Source organism: Bufo gargarizans, chromosome 11 (genome assembly GCF_014858855.1).
Source record: "Bufo gargarizans isolate SCDJY-AF-19 chromosome 11, ASM1485885v1, whole genome shotgun sequence".
NCBI classification, from domain to species: Eukaryota; Metazoa; Chordata; class Amphibia; order Anura; family Bufonidae; genus Bufo; species Bufo gargarizans.
The window spans coordinates 86,216,439-86,240,410 of NC_058090.1; the positions used below are offsets into that span (position 1 = coordinate 86,216,439).

The 23,972-nt window shown below is 42.8% G+C and overlaps 1 protein-coding gene across 2 annotated transcripts in view; it reads left to right on the top strand.

Annotated features, from left to right (window-relative positions):
• The window catches only part of PLCB2 (phospholipase C beta 2), a 106,023-nt gene that overhangs the window by 51,015 nt on the left and 31,036 nt on the right, over positions 1-23,972 (top strand). The window contains exons 1-11 of one of the 2 annotated variants that reach the window (XM_044271739.1): positions 11,654-11,785; positions 12,936-13,076; positions 13,866-13,945; positions 15,454-15,507; positions 15,983-16,058; positions 16,690-16,790; positions 18,393-18,559; positions 19,573-19,719; positions 21,246-21,403; positions 21,715-21,797; positions 23,384-23,468. In XM_044271739.1, the coding sequence (XP_044127674.1) occupies positions 13,023-13,076; positions 13,866-13,945; positions 15,454-15,507; positions 15,983-16,058; positions 16,690-16,790; positions 18,393-18,559; positions 19,573-19,719; positions 21,246-21,403; positions 21,715-21,797; positions 23,384-23,468 (1,005 nt within the window). In that variant the 5' untranslated portion in view covers positions 11,654-11,785; positions 12,936-13,022. Of the gene's footprint in view, positions 1-11,653; positions 11,786-12,935; positions 13,077-13,865; positions 13,946-15,453; positions 15,508-15,982; positions 16,059-16,689; positions 16,791-18,392; positions 18,560-19,572; positions 19,720-21,245; positions 21,404-21,714; positions 21,798-23,383; positions 23,469-23,972 lie in introns of those variants that run through there. The other variant, XM_044271738.1, reaches the window with a different exon arrangement.

Here is a 23,972-nt window from a genome sequence, read left to right on the forward strand (position 1 = left end):
GGGCCACCCTGAGGGCTAGCAGGGACTTCAAGGTTCCGGAGTATGAGCCCTCCTACCATCAGGGTCGGCTCATACAGCTAGGAGTCAGGGTCAGATTAGGGATGCGATTAGGAGGTGACCTGCTCCCTAATTCTGTCGTCCTGGTCGAGCAGCGACCACCATCTTCTGTCATCGCACGGCTGAGGGTTTTCCCCATCCTCAGCCGTGACACTCTTTCAGGGAAAGCCTTGCATATTTTAGCAAGAAAATGCTAGGCCACAAACTGCAACCATCACAACAACATGGCTTTTCAAAAGAAGAGGCTGGGTGCTCAACTGACCTGCCTACAGTCCTGACTTTTCACCAACATTTGGCATATCACGAAATAAAAAATCCAGCAAAGAAGATGAAGGACTGTTGAGCAGCTAAAATCCTACATCAGACAAGAATGGGACAACACTCCTCTCCCAAAACTCCAGAAATTGGTCTCCTCACTTCCCAGATGTTTACAGACTGTTAAGAGAAGAGGGGACTCCGCACATGACCCTGTCTCAACTATTTTGAAATGCGTTGCTGTCATCAACTTCTAAGGGAGTTCGTTTTTTTTTCATGAAATGGTAAAATTGTCTCACTTTCAACATCTGAAATGTGTTCTATTGTTAATAAAATGTAGTCTATGAGATTTGCAAATCATCGCATCCTTTTTTATTTTATTTACATTTTACACAGCGTCCCACCTTTTTTGGAATTGTAGTTGCTTATTTATATTTGCCAAGAACCTCTGTAGCAACTACAATATATATATAGCGTTATGGCTTTTAAAAGGTCTTTCCGGAAGTTAAATTTTGATGGCCAATGCTCAGGATATATTATCAATAACAAATTAGTTATTTTAGGAGACAGTGGCCTGGAGAGAGAGAGAGAGAGATAGATAGAGATAGAGATAGAGATAGACCTTTTACTTGGCGTACTACATCCTATTCACAACCTTGAGAACATGCATATGCTAACGTCAAAGACTGCACTACACCATCATCCACATTGCCATAGTGTGCATTACATGGTCCATCCGGTTTGCGCCCCTAAAACCTAATACGAAGGGCAACTCCACTACCACCAGGCAGAGGGTACCGGAAACAGAGTATACCCTGAGGGGAAGAAAAAGTGTGACCCTCCCATCACTACACAGCTTGGGGAGCACCACTGTGAGTAATTACTACCACCATGAGCTCCACCTTCATCATGCCTCTCCTCTCTCCTGGGAACACTCCATGAGCACCATGGTCCTTTCCAACAAATGATCAGGGGGGCTTTCGGGTATCAGAACCCGACCAATCTAATATTGATGACCTCTTCTATTTAAATATCGGAAAGCTCTCTTAAACTAGGTATTTGACCAGACATGTGGCTTCTACATTGCTTAAAACATCTAGTCATATGATATAAGTATTCATTGAAAGTGACCGTACACATAACATTTAAGGCTACATTCACACGTCAGTATTTTTCTATAATCCGAATTTCGGTCCGTTTTTTGCGGATCCGTTGTTCCTGAAAATGTTTCCGTATGTCATCCGTATGTCATCCGTTTTTTGCGGATCCGCAAAAAACGGAAACATGTATACATTTCAATAATCAAATAAAGTTGTTTGGATTTCTTTGAAAAAAAAAAAAATAATAATTTGCTATGTGTTTCCAGGAACGGATTCCGCAAAAAACGGAAGACATACGGAATGACATCCGAATGTCTTCCGTTTTTTTCGGAACCATTGACTTTGCATTGTACCAGGATCCGATTTTTCAGGAACATAATAGGACATGTTTTATATTTAAACGGACATGCGGAACGGAACAACGGAAACGGACAGCACACATTGTGCTGTCCGATTTTTTCCAGGACCCATTGAAAATGAATGGGTCCTGATCTGGTCCTGATCTGTTCCGCAAAAAACGGAACAGATCAGGAAAGAAAAAACGGACGTGTGAATGGACCCTAAAAGATACTGTAACATGACAGTCTGCAGCCACCACTACAGGGCTCTTGGGGCTCACTGCATACTGATATCCATTGCACTAAATAAGGCAGTAGCTCCCTCTAGTGGTAGCTGCAGCTAGCCAGCAAGTATTCTTTTAAGTTTATTGTAAGTCTGTCCAGGGGATTTGGAGTTATGTATGAGAAAAAAAAAAGGAGATATAAATGTGATGATAAAGGGTGCTAAATGGCGCCTACCTTTTGATGTAGGCACTCTGCAGCAACCCTGATGTGGTCAAGGATAGAACCTGAGCTCTGAGGAACAATGTTTGATGCAGGACAGGAACTCATTTTTCTAAAGAATTCTCAATGACAGATGTGAATATGTATTCCTTTACATTTCCCAGCAAAGAGAATATGGCTTTTTGGCAGCAATCATTTCCTTCTCCTCGCATCTACCAAACAATTATGGCAGTTAGATTTGCTTTGCATACAGATTAGCTCACAAGTCATCAAAACCGTCAAATTCTTATCTTTTGTATGTAAATATTAGCATTATTGTAGACTACGCTTTATACAATGTAGTATATACATATGTATAATATACACATACATAAAAAAGAGATGCACAAAGATGATAAAAACATAGAATTAAATGTGGAAATGCGTGTGAATGTGGTAGCAACCGGCTCCAAAATTTGTAACATGATCAGAAATGAAAAATTTGCTATATTGTCCCATTAACAAGCTTATGAAAGATACCATCATCAGTCTTAAGACTACCAGTTTACTAGTTTAATAGAACCTCCGAAATACAAATTTCCAGTCTCTAAATCTAAAGCTGTCCACAGGGGCAAAAAGGTATCATTTGTATATATCCACCTATTATCCTAAAATGATGTATGGGGGGAGATTTATCAAAAGTGGTGCCAACTGATTCTACCAACAAATCATGTTGTTGATTTAAAGGTGGATGGGTCATCACAATATGACGTTATTTAGATTATGTTTTTATTTTAAATATACATATACTGTATTTTTTGAATTGTTGGTTATTTTTGTTATCCATGTCACTATCTATATTTAAAAAAAATAAAAACCTAAAACGGTGCAATTTTGTCACTGACCACTAGGCCTAATAATATGTCAAGACTTCCTGTTCTGTATAGGTCACTTTTCAGCAGTCATCTCATTAACATCACAGGCAGGATTACAACATCACCTCTATATACTGTAGATAACACATGATCCACCGTTTACAATAGGTGATATCACAGCTTATCTTTTTCCCCTGACCTCTGCACAGGTCACAGAGCAGGCCTAGAAAAATCTCCTATAGAAGCCAGTGAGGTCCCCTCTAGTCTGTTGGGTCCGTGGCACTTATGATTTTCCTTCTGCAGCTTCATCTCCCTCCACCCTTTTATTTATCATTGTACACTATACAGCTTTTATGGTAACTGGGATCTCATTTACAGAAAGCCTGTATGTAAAGGGGTCAGATCTTATATAAGAACCATGAGTGGAATATATGGCTCCTCACTCAAGCATGGGATGGCAGAAGGAACACTGGAGGCAAATGGCTTGGTGGCTTGATCAAATGGCAAGGGCGTTATTGGATACAGTCTCAAGCAGGACAACAGGCATATGGTTTTAGTCTTGCAATGTGGCCCAGGCTTAGGCCTCATGCACACGACCATGGTCTCACTTCAATGGGGACGCAAAAGATGCAGACAGCACACCGTAAGCTGTCCGCATCCGTACGTCCATTCCGCTGCCCGGAAAAAAAATAGAACATGTCCTATACTTGTCCGTATTACGTACAAGGATAGGACTGCTCTATTGAGGGCCGGAAATTCTGTTCCACAAAATGCGGAATGCACACGGCCAGTATCCGTGTTTTTCAGATCCGCAATTTGCAGACCGCATAACGGACACGGTCATGTGAGTGAGGCCTTAGTCAATGAAAGCAGTTTAGGAAGGTGCACTGTCTCGTTCAGTAGTAAAAGGCTTACACTTTCCTCAGGCACTAAGGTGGTGCACCAATGAGCAAATGGTGCTCACTCGCACTTTGTAACAAACCTCCGCACAGTATTCAGCTGGCTCTATCTGCTGGGTCTCCGAGCCTTCACTCTTTGCTGTTGTACTGCATATCCCCCTTGGTTTGCAGGCCACTGCTATCTTTTCACAGGAACATGTTCCCCAGCATGCAGCCACCCTAGCAGGGCCGTCTTTAACATAGGGCAAAAGGGGCAGCTGCCTCTTGAGCCCCGCTGGCCACTGCCCACAAATTCAATGACATTGAGTGGCATGCCTGGGGTGGGTCTGCCCCGGGTGTCAGGCTGTCAGCTACACAGGGGGGTGCTGCCATGCCTGCCTGTGTGCGGGCACTCCAGGCAGCGAACTGTGAGAGAGTGAGAGCTGTGATTCTCTTAGGAGAAAGGACCTTAGATGACATCATCACCATGTGACCAGTAACATAGCGATATTACTGGTCACATGGCTATGAGGTAATGAAAGGTCCTTTCTCTCTATCAGGAGTGTTGCTGCAGGAGAAGTTTGCCATAATTGTGGAGCTTTTTTTTTTTGTGAAGATTACATGAGGAAAAGGTGACAGGGGCTGTTATTCTAATATACTGTAAGCTACTGTATATTGGGGTGCTGCATAGTGTGGGGTGCTATACTGCTCTACTGTATGGTGCTGTATAGTGTGGGGTGCTGTATACTGTGGGGTGCTATACTGCTCTACTGTATACTCTGGGGTGCTGCATATTGTAGGGTGCTGTATAGTGTGGGGTGCTATACTGTTCTGCCATATACTATGAAGTGCTGTATACTGTGGGGTGCTATACTGCTCTACTGCATACTATGGGGTGCTGTATACTGTGGTGTGCTATACTGCTCTACTGTATAGTGTGGGTGCTGTATACTGTATAGTGTGGGGTGCTGTATATTGTGGGGTGCTGTATATTGTGATGTGCTGTATAGTGTGGGGTGCTGTATATTGTGGGGTGCTATACTGCTCTACTGTATAGTGTGGGGTGCTGTATATTGTATAGTGTGGGGTGCTATACTGCTCTACTGTATAGTGTGGGGTGCTATATATTGTACAGTGTGGGGTGCTGTATACTGTACAGTGTGGGGTGCTGTATACTGTGGGGTGCTGTATATTGTCGGGTGCTATACTGCTCTACTGTATAGTGTGGGGTGCTGTATAGTGTGGGGTGCTGTATACTGTGGGGTGCTATACTGCACTACTGTATACTATGGGGTGCTGTATACTGTGGTGTGCTATACTGCTCTACTGTATAGTGTGGGGTGCTGTATACTGTGGGGTGCTATACTGCACTACTGTATACTATGGGGTGCTGTATACTGTGGTGTGCTATACTGCTCTACTGTATAGTGGGGTGCTGTATACTGTGGGGTACTGTATACTGTGGGGTGCTGTATACTGTGGGGTGCTATACTGCTCTACTGTATACTATGGGGTGCTGTATACTGTGGTGTGCTATACTGCTCTACTGTATAGTGTGGGTGCTGTATACTGTATAGTGTGGGGTGCTGTATATTGTGATGTGCTGTATAGTGTGGGGTGCTGTATATTGTGGGGTGCTATACTGCTCTACTGTATAGTGTGGGGTGCTGTATATTGTATAGTGTGGGGTGCTATACTGCTCTACTGTATAGTGTGGGGTGCTGTATATTGTACAGTGTGGGGTGCTATATATTGTACAGTGTGGGGTGCTGTATACTGTACAGTGTGGGGTGCTGTATACTGTGGGGTGCTGTATATTGTCGGGTGCTATACTGCTCTACTGTATAGTGTGGGGTGCTGTATACTGTGGGGTGCTATACTGCACTACTGTATACTGTGGGGTGCTGTATAGTGTGGGGTGCTATACTGCTCTACTGTATAGTGGGGTGCTGTATAGTGTGGGTGCTTTACTGCTCTATTGTATAGTGGGGTGCTGTATACTGTGGGGTACTGTATACTGTGGGGTGCTGTATACTGTGGGGTGCTATACTGCTCTACTGTATAGTGGGGTGCTGTATATTGTGGGGTGCTGTATAGTGTATAGTGTGGGGTGCTGTATATTGTGGGGTGCTGTATAGTGTGGGGTGCTGTATATTGTAGGGTGCTATATAGTGTGGGGTGCTGTATACTGTGGTTTGCTATATTGTTCGACTGTATAGTGGGGTGCTAACATTTAATAGTGGCACAAACCCTTAAAGAGAACCTGTCACCATGTTTTTACATATTAAACTAAAGGTACCTTAAATCTTGTCTACCATGAGAGTTTCCAGCGATCCATCCAGAACCTTCTCTGGACCCCCACATCCTAATATATCGGCCCCTAAAGCTCTCCTACCGTTATGCTCATTAGCATAATTAATTCCTTCCCCTCACACCATCAGCGCCTATTTCCCTCCCCCTAGACCAGGGGTAGGCAACCTCCGGCACTCCAGGTGTTGTGAAACTACAACTCCCAGCATGCATACTTACTCTGTTCTTCTCCGAACCCCCTATAGAAATGAATGGAGCATGCTGGGAATTGTAGTTTCACAGAAGCTGGAGTGCCGAAGGTTGCTGACCGCTGCCCTAGACTTTCATTGACAGCCAATATTCTGCATCTTCGCTCGAAATTGCAGTCTGAAATCGCGCGCATGCGCAATTGCCCTTTCTTTCTTGGACCAATCAGATAGCTCAGTGTATGTCCCCTCCTCCTCACGCCACAACGTGCTGAAATGTTCCCAACTATCCCCGGTCCCCCAGCGATAGTAGATAGCGGCGCGTTAGTTCCTGCTTCACAGCGACGCAACCTCATTTTCAATGATAAGAATGATGCGCATGCGCGAGATTACATCGCTATGGGACGTTTCTCCGGGAAGATTGCATAGATGGCGGGAAGTAAAGAAAAGATTGTCTAATTGTGATTTATATGACTGGGGAAACACAATGAAGATTTAGAAAGGATAAGTTTAATAGCTAAATTGAAGATGACAGGTTCCCTTTAAGTGCTGGGCGATATAATAAGATATTAGTAAACCTATTATATATACGAGCAATAGTTGCATTACAGTTTAACAGATCAACTAGATGGATCAAACCGTATACTATCCCGACAGTTACGGATTTCTTCATTAGAGGTACAACCAGTCTCTAGATGGTGTCTTGTGTGCTGAGGGCCCTAGAGGGAATCCCACAAGAGACGTGGGAACTATTTCCAGATGACATATGTCCGACAGCTGTATCAGTGCAGCAATTACTCTAGAATCTCTGCAGCGGGGGGCTTCTTCCTCCTCCCCAGTATTGTGCAGTGAGGTGACCCCTCCATCGCACTGCAGCTCATGTCACTGACAGACATAGTAAAGAGGCTTTTGCCTCCCTGGGTATTTTTTCCTCACTCTTCCAGAATCCCAAAATGGTACCTCTAGAGGTCACATGACCACAGCTACCTTTGCCACCTAGCAGTCAGGCAGTTCTGACGGAATTGTGGGGCAGCTGTTTGTGCCCGATAGTAGTTGTGCCCGGTCGCTGTTCTGATCCCTAGATCCAAAATCCATTGACATACATTCCTGCAATCTGTGCTGTTCTGTAAGAAAAATGCCCTATAGGAACAGTGACACCTGGTGGTGCATTACTGTACTTACAGCTGCCCCTAAATACAATACTCTACATACCTAGAGCTGTTTAACCCCTTCTACCCCGGGCCAGTTTTCACCCTTCTGCCCAGGCCATTTTTTGGAAATCTGACATGTGTCACTTTATGTGGTAATAGCTTTGGAACGCTTTTACTTATCCAGGCCATTCTGAGATTGGTTTCTCGTGACACATTGTACTTCATGACAGGGGTAAATTCAAGTCAATATATTTCACCTTTATTTATAAAACAATCCAAAATTTACCCAAAATGTTTAAAACAAAATCGGAATTTAAAAAATTTCTATTTCTCTGCTTTTAAAACGGATAGTGATACCTTATAAGATAGTTAATACTTAACATTCCCCATTTGTCTTCTTTATGTTGGCACCATTTTGTAAATTTTTGAACGCAATTATTAAAATTTTTAAGAAAATTGACAAAACCCACTTTTTAAAGGACCAGTTCAGATTAGAAGTCACTTTGTGTGGCTTACATAGTAGAAACCACCCATAAAAGACCCACCTCTGGGACCCGCACCTATGCCGAAAACGGAGTGGGGAGAGCGGTGGCTGGAGGACCCCGGGTTTCCCGGGGGTCCAGCCACCACCAAGCGATCTCCCCGTAGAAGTGAATGGGAGCGCACCGCGCTTGTGCGGCCACTGCTCAAATTCATTTCTATGGGGCTGACAGAAATAGCCAAGCCAGCGCTCGGCTATTTTCGGTGGCCCCATAGAAATGAATGGAGGGCTGCTGCACATGTGCAGTGTGCCCTATGCCACTTTCCTCACTCCATTCTCTGGGACCAGCACCTATTAGACAATGGGGGCATATCCTAGCGATATATGCCGCCATTGTCTGTGATAGGAATACCCCTTTAATTCCCGGAGAACCCCTGGACAGTAGTGACCAAGCCATTGGAAAGGAGAGATTTCTCTTCCTTCTGCTGTTTTTTCAGCAATTCAGTAATTTTATTTTCTTAATTGCCGGAGGACCCCTTTAAAGCGAAGTCGGTCAGACTTCTTTGGTTTGGAAGAGGGCAGCTCTTTGCAGCAAGGGTATTAATAGACTCCGAAGACACCTGGAGCACCAGTAGGTCACATGTTCCAGATAATTAGCCATGTCCATACCGTCACCAAATATTACCACCACATAGTGATGGTGAATAATGCTACCATACTGTCTTCCAGTTATGACTGAGGCCACCTTGCCACCAACACTTCCTAAGCCTTCCTAGCCACACAAACTCTGCAGCCCTAACCCCCCGTATTGTGACTAGCAAATTGTGTCTGCTGTTGCTCCTGGATCTCCGTTACTGTCATACCACCTACCTTACTGTGTCTTCTGCCGCCCTACAGTTCAGGTGGGTCAATTGATCATTTCAAACACATGCTGGAGTCGATTCAGCAATGAACCACAGAACATCAGAGCATTAACTCTTTAGCAGTCAACCATAGTGCATTAAAACTAACCCTTTAGCATTAAACCATCGGGTCACTGCACAATATAAAATTGTAATATACAGTTAAATAATGTTAATGGGATGTCAAGTGTTATCGTATTAATATGGCGGGCTGAATGATAGAAAAAAATAAGCTGGAGATCAAAATTCATAAATTAAACTACACTACACCCTGAGGGGCAATGTATTTATGCCACTATTGTGGCTTCAATAAGTTGCCGTTTATAGCGCCCACCATATGTGGGCCATGATTTGTGACTTTGTAACCCTCTTCTCAAGTGGTGGCCAGGCTTCATGCAGCCTGCTGGATTTACTATAACTTGCACCATTTTATGGCTGATCGGATGGTTACCTATGCATTTCTATGGAGCTGTTAAAATTGCGGTGTAGTCAACCATTTCTTTTCCGCGTCCGCTGTCCGTGTTTCCCGTCCGCAAAAAAAGTATTGCATGTCCTATTCTTGTCCGCAATAAACGTTTTGCCGACCCATTGAAGTCAATGTGGATGACCAACGGAAGCCATCCGTATGTCATCTGCATCCGTTTTTTCTTTAAGGATGGTTGCTGGGAAACCTGTATATACATGTATCCTGGGTGGGGATATCTAAATTTCAAGAATTAAAGCCTTCCGGTTTTTTTTGCGGACCGCAAAGACACCCGAAAACACAACCTACAAAATTTGCGGACAAACGGAATGGATGTGGATGTAAAAAAAACAGGAACACGGATCCGCTATTTGCGGACCGCAAAAAACAACTGTCGTGTGCATGTAGCCTAAGGCCTCATGCACACGACGTTGTTTTTCTCGGCCTCTGTTCCGTTTTTTCTGCGGATAGGATGGGGACCCATTCATTTCAATGGGTCAGCAAAAAAATGCTGATAGTTCATCCGTTTGTGTTCCTCGTCCGTTGTCCGTGTTTCCCTTCAGTAAAAAAAAATAGTGCATGTCCTACTTTTTTCACATTTGCGGACAAGGATAGGCATTTATTACAAGGGATCTGTGGAAAAAAACGGATCCTCCCCAAAAAACGGATGCCGCATCCGTTTTTTTTTGCAGACGCAAAAAACAACTGTCGTGTGCATGAGGCCTAAATGTGATACAATACAAGGGTAATCGTTTTTTAGACCATTTTCAATAGTAAATCTGCCACATTGTTCCTTGTTTTCTATTGGAAAAGGGCTCCTGCTCCAGCCAGCTGCCTTAGGCCTCTTTCACACGGGAAAATGTGCGGGTGCGTTACGGGAACACGATTTTTCCGCACGAGTACAAAACATTGTAATGCGTTTTGCACTCGCGTGAGAAAAGTTGCGCATGTTTGGTACCCAAACCCGAACTTCTTCACAGAAGTTCGGGCTTGGGATCGGTGTTCTGTAGATTGTATTATTTTTGTAGATTGTATTATTTGTCCTTATAACATGGTTATAAGGGAAAATAATAGCATTCTGAATACAGAATGCATAGTACAATAGCGCTGGAAGGGTTAAAAAACATTAAATTTTTTTTTAACTTACCTTAATCCACTTGCTCGCGCAGCCCGGCTTCTCTTCTGTCTTCTTCTTTGCTGTGTGCAGGAAAAGGACCTGTGGTGACGTCACTCCGGTCATCACATGGTCCATCACATGATCCATCACCATGGTAAAAGATCATGTGACAGACCATGTGATGACCGGAGTGACGTCACCACACAGCACAGAAGACAGACAGAAGAGAAGCCGGGCTGCGCAAACAAGTGGATTAAGGTGAGTTAAATTATTTTTAATTTTTTTTAACCCCTCCAGCGCTACTTTACTATGCATTCTGTATTCAGAATGCTATTATTTTCCCTTATAACCATGTCATAAGGGAAAATAATAATGATCGGGTCCCCATCCCGATCGTCTCCTAGCAACCGTGCGTGAAAATCGCACCGCATCCGCACTTGCTTGCGGATGCTTGCAATTTTCATGCAACCCCATTCATTTCTATGGGGCCTGCGTTACGTGAAAAATGCACAAAATAGAGCATGCTGCGATTTTCACGCAACGCACAAGTGATGCGTGAAAATCACCGCTCATGTGAACAGCCCCATAGAAATGAATGGGTCGGTATTCAGTGCCGTTGCAATGGGTTCAACTCTTGCATCGCATCCGCGCGGAATACTCGCCCGTGTGAAAGGGGCCTTACAGCCAGACACACCATTTGATAAAGGAGGGTTTTGATTGCAACACGAGACAGAATGGGATAATAGCCTCTCCTATATTACGTGATTTCCAGGGATTCAGCTTCTTATTTTGTGGTGTTTAGGCCCCTTGTAAAAAAAAAAAAAAGTTCTTTGCGAGACAGAGATAAGTCGACAGTTAATTTACAGGCCTCATAAGAAAGATAAGTTACATGTGTCCAGTGATTTGGCATTACATAAGCACACTGTGATAGATTGCGGAAGTCTTGGGTCGTCAGTGCCGCTTTATCTTTCCTGGCCTGTACTCTGGAGTCTGGATGGTGTCACTGCACTTTTTTTTTTCAACAACATCAATATTTCAGATAAAACTCTCAGGATGTTATATGAGACTTTTGAGAGAATGAGCACAAAAACTTCCCATTGTGCCTGTGGTATGTTTCCCAGAACAGATGATATGTCCTTTCCCAGGCTGCACTGTGTACTGTCAGATACATGTATAGGGGGATACTCTGCACGATATCAACTATACTTCTATGCTACAATATTGTGCTGTAATACTGACCGCCATGTAGGGTAAGTTACCCCTGAAACATAACTGTACATTTCTTGTGAAAATCCGCTTGTCTAATCTTGAGAAATGCTTTAATTTTTATGCAAATGAGGCGCGCTAGTTCACTGTGGGTGAGGCCGCTCCGCTTGGTGCACCATCCATGCCTCCTCTCTTGCTTGATTGACAGCCCCTGATATTTCAGAGCCGGTAGCGATGATCCAGGGAATGTTAGCTGCACAGAATGGATTGGTTCCTCCCACAGTGCCTCTACCCTAACTTTGACACATATTTTGGAGGTGACAGACTCCCTTTGAGAAGCGGCTCCATAGCAACTACTGGTAAAATCTCACCACTACCATGACTGTAATGGTTTCCAATGCCACAAGGAAATAGAAAACTACCCTCTGCACTTGCCTTACAGTATGCCTTTTGCACTTGCCTTACAGTATATTTTTTTTTCTCCAAGGTGTGAAAATGTGATGAGCGCATGGGAAAAGAAATGAAATACCCTTCTTCTTGTAAAAATATTTAAAAAATTCCATATTTGCTCAAATGTAGTTATTTACCCTTCATTTTAGGCCCACAGTGTTCATACCTCCTTACCTTACCTAACTCAGTTTTCCATTGAGCCACAATTGGGGACAGTGATGCAATTTTAGCATTTCCACCAATGTACCACTAATATGATCGACCCGTGGGAATGGTAAAAGAACATGGCTATCCTTAAATGTATGTAGCCCAATAGAAAACTTCTCACTTGGATGATGTCAACAAATGAACCCTGTTCAGCCACCCTCTAAAAAGTCTAAACGGCGGGTGAAGGAGAATAGCTTAGTCCTTAGATGTCATACTTTAAAGGAGACTGCCTATATATATATATATATATATATATATAATCAGTGAGAGGGGTTGTCCATGGTTAGAAAAAAAATTAGCATTTTTTTCTCAGAAACACAGTGTTCATAGACTGTGCCTGGTTCCAAAGGACAAACAGCAGTGATGTTTCTGGACCAAAAGCAGACCTTTTTCTCCAATCTGGGAAATCCCATTCTAAGCTACTATTTTGTTTTGGGTTTTACGACCAAAAAGGTCAACAGAGTGTTTGGAAGATGCAATTACCTTCTATCTTGATCATATCTGCATTTAACAATATAATTTCCCTTTTATGTCTAGAGTCAGAAATTACGAGAAGTCTTCAACCTGGACTTTCCTGAAAATAATTTCCTGGCCAAAACCCTTTGCATCGTCACTGGGTCAGACATGGTGGATCTCACCTTTCATAACTTTGTATCCTACAAGGAGAACGTCGGCAAGGTGCAGTACCAGCAGCCTTATGAAGGAATTATTTCTTGCTTTTACAAAGATATTGCTATGTCTGCTGTAAAGTAGCTTCAGCATCAGGGCTAGTATCTGATAGTACATCTGCGTTCTGCACCTTATATCACACATCTATGTTCTCCTAGCCCACTTTTCCCATCTCTCCATTTCTGCTTAGTCCAGTCTCTAGCTACTGTTATGTCCAAACTAGAAATGTCTAGACCAGGGCTGGCCAACCTGTGGCTCTCCAGCTGTTGTAAAACTACAACTCCCACCATGCTTTGCTGTAGGCTGATACCTGTAGGCAGTCTGGGCATGCTGGGAGTTGTAGTTTTGCAACAGCTGGAGAGCCTCAGGTTGGCCATCCCTGGTCTAGACACAGATTGCTTGGTTCACTTTTAGGGCAGTGTAGGTTCATTTAAAGAGGTGTTTCCAGAAATTAAATATTCATGACTTATCTCCAGGTTCGGTCATCAATATCTGATCTTTGAGGTCAAACTCCTGACACCCCCAACAATCATATGCAGTCCTCTTCATAGTATACAAAGCACAGCGCCTATATAATGTATAGAGGCTGTGTTTCGTATTACAGCTCAGTCCCATCCACTTGGATAGTCAAAGGCCAGTGTGACTGATGGACAAGGAAGAGGCCACAGCGCCCGCCCAAGTCACTTCCAAAATCTCATTAGTGGGGTTGCTGGGAGTCAGATGCCTCTGATCAGACATTGATAACCTATCCTTGACCTAGAAAGGTTATAATCAAGGATTATATTTTTTTTTTTGCAGGACTGGGCTACTGACATCATGACCATCATCACAAATCCTATTCTGAACAACGCTTCCCGTTATTCCTTCTATGAGAAAATGTAAGTGATGTGTGCAACAATAATGCACAAGGGCTTCTATGGAGTTACATCTAAAATTAAGTAGAGCAGGACGGGGTGTAAAAAATGAGTCTGGGCAGGTGGCTCAGTGGTTAGCACTGGTGCCTAGGAGCGCTGAAGTCCTAGGTTTGAATCTGACCAAGGACAACATCTGCATGGAGTTTGTGTGTTTGCGTGGGTTTCCTCCGGTTTCCTCCCACAATCCAAAGACATACTGGTAGGGACCTTAGATTGTGAGCCCCATTGGGGACAGTTGGAGGCTAATGTCTGTGAACCGCTGCAGAATATAGTAGCGCTATATAAGTGCATAAAATAAATTAATAAATCTGCAGCTCTAGGCCCTGACATACTGTACCTGCAGCTCTAGGCCCTGACATACTGTACCTGCAGCTCTAGGCCCTGACATACTGTACCTGCAGCTCTAGGCCCTGACATACCGTACCTGCAGCTCTAGGCCCTGACATACTGTACCTGCAGCTCTAGGCCCTGACATACTGTACCTGCAGCTCTAGGCCCTGACATACTGTACCTGCAGCTCTAGGCCCTGACATACCGTACCTGCAGCTCTAGGTCCTGACATACTGTACCTGCAGCTCTAGGCCCTGACATACTGTACCTGCAGCTCTAGGCCCTGACATACTGTACCTGCAGCTCTAGGCCCTGACATACCGTACCTGCAGCTCTAGGCCCTGACATACCGTACCTGCAGCTCTAGGTCCTGACATACTGTACCTGCAGCTCTAGACCCTGACATACCGTACCTGCAGCTCTAGGTCCTGACACCGTTACCTGCAGCTCTAGGCACTGAACATACTGTACCTGCAGCTCGAGGACCCTGACATACTGTACCTGCAGCTCTAGGACCTGACATACCTTACCTGCAGCTCTAGGCCCTGGACATACCGTACCTGCAGCTCTAGGTCCATGACATACGGCAGCTCAGACCTGACATACCGCCAGTCTAGGCCCTGACATACTGTACCTGCAAGCCTCTAGGCCCTGACATACTAGTACCTTCAGCTCTAGGCCCTGACATACTGTACCTGCAGCTCTAGGCCCTGACATACCGTACTGCAGCTCTAGGCCTGACATACTGTACCTGCAGCTCTAGGCCCTGACATACTGTACCTGCAGCTCTAGGCCCTGACATACTGTACCTGCAGCTCTAGGCCCTGACATACATGTACCTGCAGCTCTAGGTCCCTGACATACTGTACCCTGCAGCTCTAGGCCCTGACATACTGTACCTGCAGCTCTAGGCCCTGACATACCGTACCTGCAGCTCTAGGCCCTGACATACCGTACCTGCAGCTCTAGGCCCTGACATACCGTACCTGCAGCTCTAGGCCCTGACATACTGTACCTGCAGCTCTAGGCCCTGACATACTGTACCTGCAGCTCTAGGCCCTGACATACTGTACCTTCAGCTCTAGGCCCTGACATATGCAGCACAACCTACATTAATTGATATTTGTGTTTTTCCTCTTTAGACATGTAAAACTCATGCTTCAATTAAATGCAGACGGAAAGATTCCTGTACGCAAGTGAGTAATCCAATGAGCACATTTTTAAAGAGAGTTTCTATATGCTGCATAGATACATGTTATGGTACGTACAGTATATAGCTCTAGTCCTCGCCTTAAAGGAGTCCCACAGTATTAGAGTTTTGCCGTAAGAAGGTTTTCTGTGGATATTTCAGTGGGGAGCAATGGGCAAAGCAAGTTTGCTCCTTAGTATACTGCTTTAGTTATTCAAAACTGATCTGTGAATATATATATATATATATATATATATATATATTCTATATTATCATTCTGTTTAGAAATGTACTATTATAATAGAATCATGTGATCTTTCGGATTATGGTGGTATACAGTCTTTGGCTGTTGTCCATCTGAAATCACGACATGCCTCCAATACCGTGAGTTATAATAACCAGCGCTCAGCTAGCAGAGGTATTCTTTTCTACAAAATCAACCGTATTATCTTAAAATCACTTTTTTTTCTCTTCTTGAACAGTATTTTCCAGCTGTTTCCTGCCGACAGGAAGAGAGTAGAACAAGCATTACACTCTTGTCATCTTTCAAAGGGGAAAGTGAGTGTCATACCCTCCTTGTATTTATTGAGGGCCATTTTTTTCCATAGCTCAGATTCTAGAACTGGAAATACATTGAAACGAATGAAGAAAGAATCACGGCCAGTGCAATTGTTTAAAAAATGGTTAATGGTTATTAATGCACAATTATTTGTTTTTGCGAATCAAGTAAACAAGTCAAATTCATCTCAAATTTACCAACCATTTGGACTCAAGCCAATTCTGAATCTTTTGCAATTTGATTAGGATGATTTTTTCAAAATGGCCGCCACCATTTCGATGGAAATTCTGGGGGGTTACTGTAGCTACCATGGGAGGCATATGTGGCTGTGACTGTCACAAAGGCCATCTGTTAACTGGTATTAATGTTACATTGCATTACATGCGATGCTGTCGTAGTGAGACTCTTTTATATTTAGGGTAGGGATATGCGTTCAGGTTTCCTGATGCAGTTTTGTAAACCAAAATCAGGAGTGGATCATAAATCATCAGTTTTTTTTAAATTCACTCCTGATTTTGGCTTCCAAAACAGCATCAAACGTGCGGCTGTATCCTTATATGTTAATTCCAATTGCTTCCATTTATAAATATTACCCTAACCCCTTATGCTGTACTCCTTTCCCACCTGTAGAATGATTCCATCAACCCAGAGGACTTCCCTGAAACCGTCTTCAGAACGTTCCTGAATTATCTGTGTCCACGGCCAGAGATAGATGAAATCTTCACTTCCCAGTGAGTCCCTTACCTTGTTCAGCAGGTGTATCTTGATAAAAGCCCGCTTGTACTTGTAGCCGTATCCGTGCAATAAGAACGTGCATGAGAACCTTAATTAAAAAGACAAGAGAAGATGCGTTGTTTCTGCAAAGTTTAGGGTTTATTCCTAAATAGCAGCACCATTGATAGACCCTTAGACCATTTCGGTCATTTACAGATTAAGAGAGGCTATCCTTAACTATCTCAATAAAGATAACCTTATAACGCCACATCAATTCAGGTTTATGATAGACCTTATCTGATCAGGTTCTAGGAGGCAGTAAGTTCTAGACTGGAGAGTGCGATGTCATATATCTAAATCTTTCTAAAGAATTTGATACTGTGCCGCACTGGATAGGGGATAAGTAGATGATTGTTGGGGTCTGAACACTGGGACCTCCACCAATCATGACAACGAGGGTCCCTCATTCTGAAGGAGTGACAGGTCAAGCATGCGCCTTGACGCTCCATTCATTTTCTATGGGAACGCCAGAGATAGCTCAGCACTGTACTCCACTATGTCCATAGAGAATGAATGGGACGGCAGTGCACATGCTCGACCCAACACTCCATCAGAATGGGAGAACGGAACCCCTGTTGTCATGATCGTTGGGGGTTCCAAGGTTCAGATTCCCCTAGTGATCCACAGGATAGGCAATAACTAACATACTTAGTATAACCCCTCTAAACCTTTAACATATTTAAAGTTTCAATCACGTCTCCCCTTTCCTTTCTTCATGCTATACAAGTTAAGGGGCACATTTATTAAGACCGGCATTTTGCACCGGCCTTATAAAGTCCCATGGCTCATGGAGGATCCGCTGAAGTTACGAAGAGGCGCCGGTCTTTCCATAACTGCCAGTTCTAAATGTAACTTCTATAATTGGGCGTATATTTTGCTAGGAAAGCAAAAACAGAGAGCGCACCATAGGGTAGTACGTTCCAAATTGGTGGAACAATTAGAGAGAGTAAAAGTTGGAGGCTCACCTTATAAAGTTGTGCTATAAATAGGCACAACTCTACTGTACGTTTGTCGAAATTACGTGTCCGGCAGTCGGGTATGCAGCCGTCGCGTCCCGAAGCTTCAGGAGATGAGGCCCAGTCTTCTCCAAAAGGAATTTGCAATGTGAAAAAATAGCAGGACCACAGTGTGGCGCAACAACACCTTGCCAGGACACTCAATAAAGAGGAATATTCGTTTATTCTTCACATGAGTATTCTTTTTTTTGCCAATAAAACTATGTGTTTTGGGGGTCTGGGGCCCCCTTCATCAGGTTGAAATAGCTCAATAATTAGCTATTTCAACCTGATGAAGGGGGCCCCAGACCCCCGAAACGCGTAGTTTTATTTGCAAAAAAAAGAATACTCAATAAAGAGGAAGATTTGTTTATTCTTCACATGAGTGTCCTGGCAAGGTGTTGATGCACCACACTGCGGTCCTGCTATTTTTTCACAGTTCCAAATGTAAGACCGCTTCAGAGCCGTCTTACATTTAGACCATTTTTTACACCTAAAAAAAGCTTGAATGTTGGTCTATTATAGTCAATTTTGAAGTTAATTTCTGTATTTCCTGTGTTTCAGCCATTCTAAAGCCAAACCTTACATGACTAAAGATCACCTCACCAAGTTTATCAACCAAAAGCAAAGAGACAGTCGCTTAAATGAGCTGCTCTTCCCTCCTGCAAAGATTGAGCAAGTGCAAACTCTCATACAAAAATATGAGCCCAGTGCTATCAACAAACAGAGAGGTGGGATTCATGTGCTCTCCCCAACAATGACCTGAAATTGACACTTGTGTTCTTCATCACGTTTTTAATTTTTTTTAATGTAAACTGATTTGATTTCTTAACTCGTCTTTATAGCAGTTGGAGCTTCGTTATTCTGTCACAGAGCTCCGGTGATTTATAGAGCTCCCACTGGACTCAATGATAAATCTGTCTTCAGTGACCTCCTGAGCTCCCCCTAGTGGTGACATAACTGGGCCCCAGTGTTGGCTTTAAGTGGCTGCATTTTTCACACACTGAATGGTTTCAGATTTTTTTAAATTTTGTATTTAGCTAAGTTCCCCAACATGTTTGCCATGTTAAAAAATTACCTCATTAAATGTAATAGCGTGTGCCCCAACACGGACAGGAAAAATCCTAACCAAACGTTTTCCATAATTTGATATTAGTGCTCAACATCATTGTTATGGAATGAGACCATATTTTTGAGGTCACATATAAATTTTGCGTTCACTGTTTCAGGTCCAGCATCTCTATAGGGTTCAAGTAAAGAATTTGTCTAGGCCAATCCAAGGAAATCTGGTTAATCTGGTCTCTCCTCCATTCAGATGCTGCTTTTTTTAAATCACTTTTTTGCTGCATAACTAAATTCACATGATATTTTTGAAGAATTCATATCCCACAAGGCCATCTTCTGGACCATTGCTGTATTTAAAGCCTATGGGCTCACAATCTTATCTTCTAATTGAAGTGATGCATGCACCCAGTGGCTACTGATGGTAACTGTGAGAATGTGGAGGCCATACATAACTTTTCAAGGCAATCTGGGTCAAATGTATTCATACCTGAATCAAATCTGATGACCAATTTGTTAGAATCAAAAAACTTGCCAATCTCTAATATCGATCAATGGCAAATATATGTTGTACCGTGAACATGTGGTTTCAAAGCCAATATGGCAGAACAAAGCTATGCTTCAGAGGGTGGTGACCAACACTAAAATATTGAACTCTAAACGCCTGTTTTCTCTACTGTAGGGCAGCTGTCTCCAGAAGGTATGGTTTGGTTCCTCTGTGGGTCTGAGAACAGTATTGTGTCAATGGACAAGTTACTTGTGAATCAGGATATGAATCAACCTCTTACTCACTATTTTATCAACTCCTCTCACAACACTTACCTCACAGGTACTCTTCTGTATGGTGTCTATTACTCAGAATTAGTAACTGCCAAAATATTGTCTAGAAAAATAATAAAAGATACAAAATGCTAAGTGCCAAAGTCACAATTACATGCGCCAACTGAGAAGGCAATTATTGGGAAGGAAGCGTTCCTTCCCGATACTGCCTGCTCGTCAGAATATGTAAGAGATGTATTTACACACAGCTATCACCTCCACCATATGGGGATGAGTGATCACTACTGCAATCTCAGATTCATAGTCTCGGGGGAAGAGCAGATCACTGTTAACACAGCACAATCTGATACCAATAAGTGATTATTTAATGTGCTACATAAACAATTATTTCACCTGATGAAGGAGCTTTCATAGGATTACTGGCGGTACCTTTACACGGGCCAATTAGTGGGAATGAGGGTTCATATGAACGTTCGTTTCTGATAATCGGCCTGATAATAGCCCTATGTAAATGTGCTTTTAAAGAGCTAGAGATAATGATGTGAGACAATAGATTCAAGACAACTTTGAATGTAATAAATTAGTCTAATAATCCAAAGGCAACGCATTTCTATATTTATGGTAGTGAAAGCAAGTGGTGAGGGAACATGCTAACTGTAGGTCACTGAAGGATCAAAGGCATGGTAAGGTTGTAGGAAGAGTAAAAACAGAATATTGTAAGTTAACACTAGAACGGAATTTTACCATTATAAGCAAAAGAATATCATACACACCGCACAATAGGTAATATTGTCTGTACTGAATATGACTCGTCCAAAAATAAATGGTGCTCACCTTCGATGGTCAGTGCAACCAGTTGGCACAGATGTAGAACAAGCAATAGGGTGAAACCCTAGCTTCTTCATGGAGAAAGCCCAATTATATGAGGAGATGGTGGGCTTCAACCATGCTGCTGGACCAGAAGGTCTTCAAGTAGATATCAATCAAAGGAACTTTATTAGGACTGGCCTTCTGTGCCAACCGTGTAGTTGAGTGTAGTGTAGTAACTTTAGAAAGATCAACCAGGTGCTGCATTCAGGATGTTAAAGCTCAGCTACTTCGGCTAATGGATCGCAATGAGTAATTATTCTGTATTTGAGCTGAGAGATTAGGATTGGTGCGTTCTTTATAGTTTCGTTGGATTTAGACCATGTGCACATGCGGTGGATATTTTCTGCTGTGAAAATAGCCTGGTGAGAATTTTGTTACAGATTTCAACCTCTGCATACCAGTAGATTACATTTTCTGAAAATTCATGAACTTTTCCCTAAAAGTAGGGCATGGTGATCTCTCTGCTTCACCATTACCACGCCATGTAAATATACCCTAAGGCTCATAAATCACTAAAATGACCTTGCTAGGTTATAGTTTTTACACTTACTGCCGCAGCTGCCACAGTAGAAATGGTTGTGCATTGTTATAAGATGTAATTTATTTATATTTGGAAATGTATCATGTGAAAGTGTACAATGACAAGGCAGGAAATGTATGTCCCCATCAACCAACTCTGCACTAACAATTTTGCAAACCCTGCAGCTGGTCAGTTTTCTGGGGTCTCATCCCCTGAAATGTACCGACAGACTCTGCTCTCTGGTTGCCGCTGTGTGGAGCTAGACTGCTGGAAGGGGAAGCCTCCTGAGGAAGAACCCATTATCACTCATGGATTTACAATGACTACAGAGATCCTTTTTAAGGTGAATATTATGTTTCCAATTAAAGTGAGTTTTCCGAGACTCCAAAAATATGTAGGTAAAGGCCGGAAGTATATAAAATAGCAGAAGAGGTCTTTACTCGGTTATTGGATCTCCTGCCATTCCAGTTTATTCCAAGGGGGTGAAAAAATATCTTGGCCACGTGTGATGGACACCCAGATGCTTGGCTTGTTAGAGTATGGCTAACAGAGTTGAGTCTTGTAATGAGCAACAGAAAATACATTTATAAAAATGCTGTCCGTAGAATACTGTAGTCACATGCTAATAATGACTTATACGCTCCTGTTCTCCAGGATGTCATTGAAGCTATTGCCGAATCAGCGTTCAAAACTTCTCCTTGTCCCATCATCTTGTCATTTGAAAACCATGTAGACTCGTGAGTACTTTTCTTGTCTGTTCTGATAGAAATCTGGTTATAACTGCGAGAACTGTATTATTATTATTTTTTTTTTGGGGGGGGGGGTACTAAATTGATGGGACTTTCGATACATTTGCTAACTAAAGCTACCGCACTGGCCATGCAAGTGAATGTGACTGAGCCAGAATAGAACTAAAAAAATGACAATGCTGTGCATAGTAGACAATAAGAGGACATAGAGGCAGATTTACTAATTCTGTGTGATGATTAGACCGTCTAACGATGTCCCAGATTTGCCAGGTGGCTCAGGTTGGATGATAAATTTGGTGCAATTTTAGACACTTTTGTGTAACTTTTTACTACCTATTACAAAATGCTTGAGCAGTTGTTGTGCATGTTGTTACATATTAAACCATGCACCCTTATTGAGCAAGGTGCAAAAAAGTGTGATGCAAAGCAAGGACGTGAGTTTTTTGGGCGCAAGGCGCATTTAGCATAGTAGATCTCCCCCCAGTTCTTTCTGATGCACCATTTACCAAAGCCTCTTCAATCAAATGATATGTGGATCATCTTGAGGTTAATCCAGTAATTTAGTAGTCCCAGAAAACCCACTATGGCCTAGTTCACACGAACGTATGGCTTTTAGACCTAGTTCACACAAACGTTTTTTTGCGAGTGTACGGGCCGTTTTTTTGTGTTCCGTATACGGTCCGTATACGGAACCATTCATTTCAACGGTTCCGCAAAAAAACGGAATGTACTCCGTATGCATTCCATTTCCGTATTTCCGTTCCGTTGAGAGATAGAACATGTCCTATATTTGGCCGCAAATCACATTCCGTGGCTCCAAAACGGCCCGTACACTCGCAAAAAAAAAACGTTCGTGTGAACTAGGCCTAAGGTAGAGGAATCTGAGAATGTATTTTGAAGGATTAAAGGGGTTGTCTAGTCCTCCTGTTATATTTATTGATGTCCTGTTTTCAGGATCAAAATCTGATTGGCAGTAGTCCACCACCCTGCACTCCCTTCGATCAGTTTTTTGTGGGCAATTACACAGCTCTATCCATTGTGTAGTGGATGGAGCAGGTTACTGCAGTGCTGGGATGACCATCAATCGGATATTGATAGGCTATCCTCAAGGTTATTCATATATTTTAAAAAAAACTAGCATACAGTATGTGTGGTAACTATATAGATTGGTAGACAGTGAGGTAACATGTAGCTGCCAATACTGACTCATAAGGACTCTGTGTGCCACCACAGACGATCCATACAAACCTACAGGTGCATGGAGAACTTATTGGCATTAGTACTAGACTAACCACTGTGGGGTAAATTCATCATTCCCCATTAGGCCTCCACTGGTTTTGCGGCTTTTGAATGCAGTCGCGAATTTTCTAGTCACAATCTGCATTTCTGGCTCGTCAAGTCTATGAAAAGATGGCGGTAGTGAGGGAAAATTCATCATTATTCACGCCAGAAACTGGCATAAATAATGACTGAAATCCACGGCAGCTCCGAGCTGATGCATTAATCTACATGTCACTTTATGTGTCTTTTGTCATGCTATAATTTACGCTTATATTTGTTGTCGTACTTTGCAGTGCCAAGCAGCAGGCAAAAATGGCTGAGTACTGCAGAACAATATTTGGAGACATGTTACTGACTGATGTTCTGGAAAAATTTCCAGTAAGTACACGATGGGTCTGATGATCTCTAATCGTAAGCACTTCCCGTCATTACACTTCTTTTTGACCTCCTTATGAGCATGCTATTCTCCATTAGGATGAGAAAAGGCGGTACAGCTTCCCCAGGGGCTCCCCAGTACTGACACAGTGTCGGGTAGTGAGCTCGGTGGGAGCAGTGACCAATAGTGACCATGGTATCTAAGACATTTGACACTTTTACGGTTACCAGTATTGACCTCCTACAACATGATCATAGTGTGCCAATGGATTGTAATATCTGCTTTTTAAAGAATTTTATCCCATTTTCAATAAAAGATATGGTAAGTTAAATGGTAGCTTAAAAAATAAAACTTGTTCCGCAAAAAATAATCTCTCATACAGCGATGTGAACAGAAAAATAAAAAAGTTATGGCCTTAAAGAGAAACGCCAATATTGGCCTGGTTGTTTTTATTGTGCAAAAGTTGTAGAATGTAAAAGCCTATAAATATTTGGTATCGCCATAAC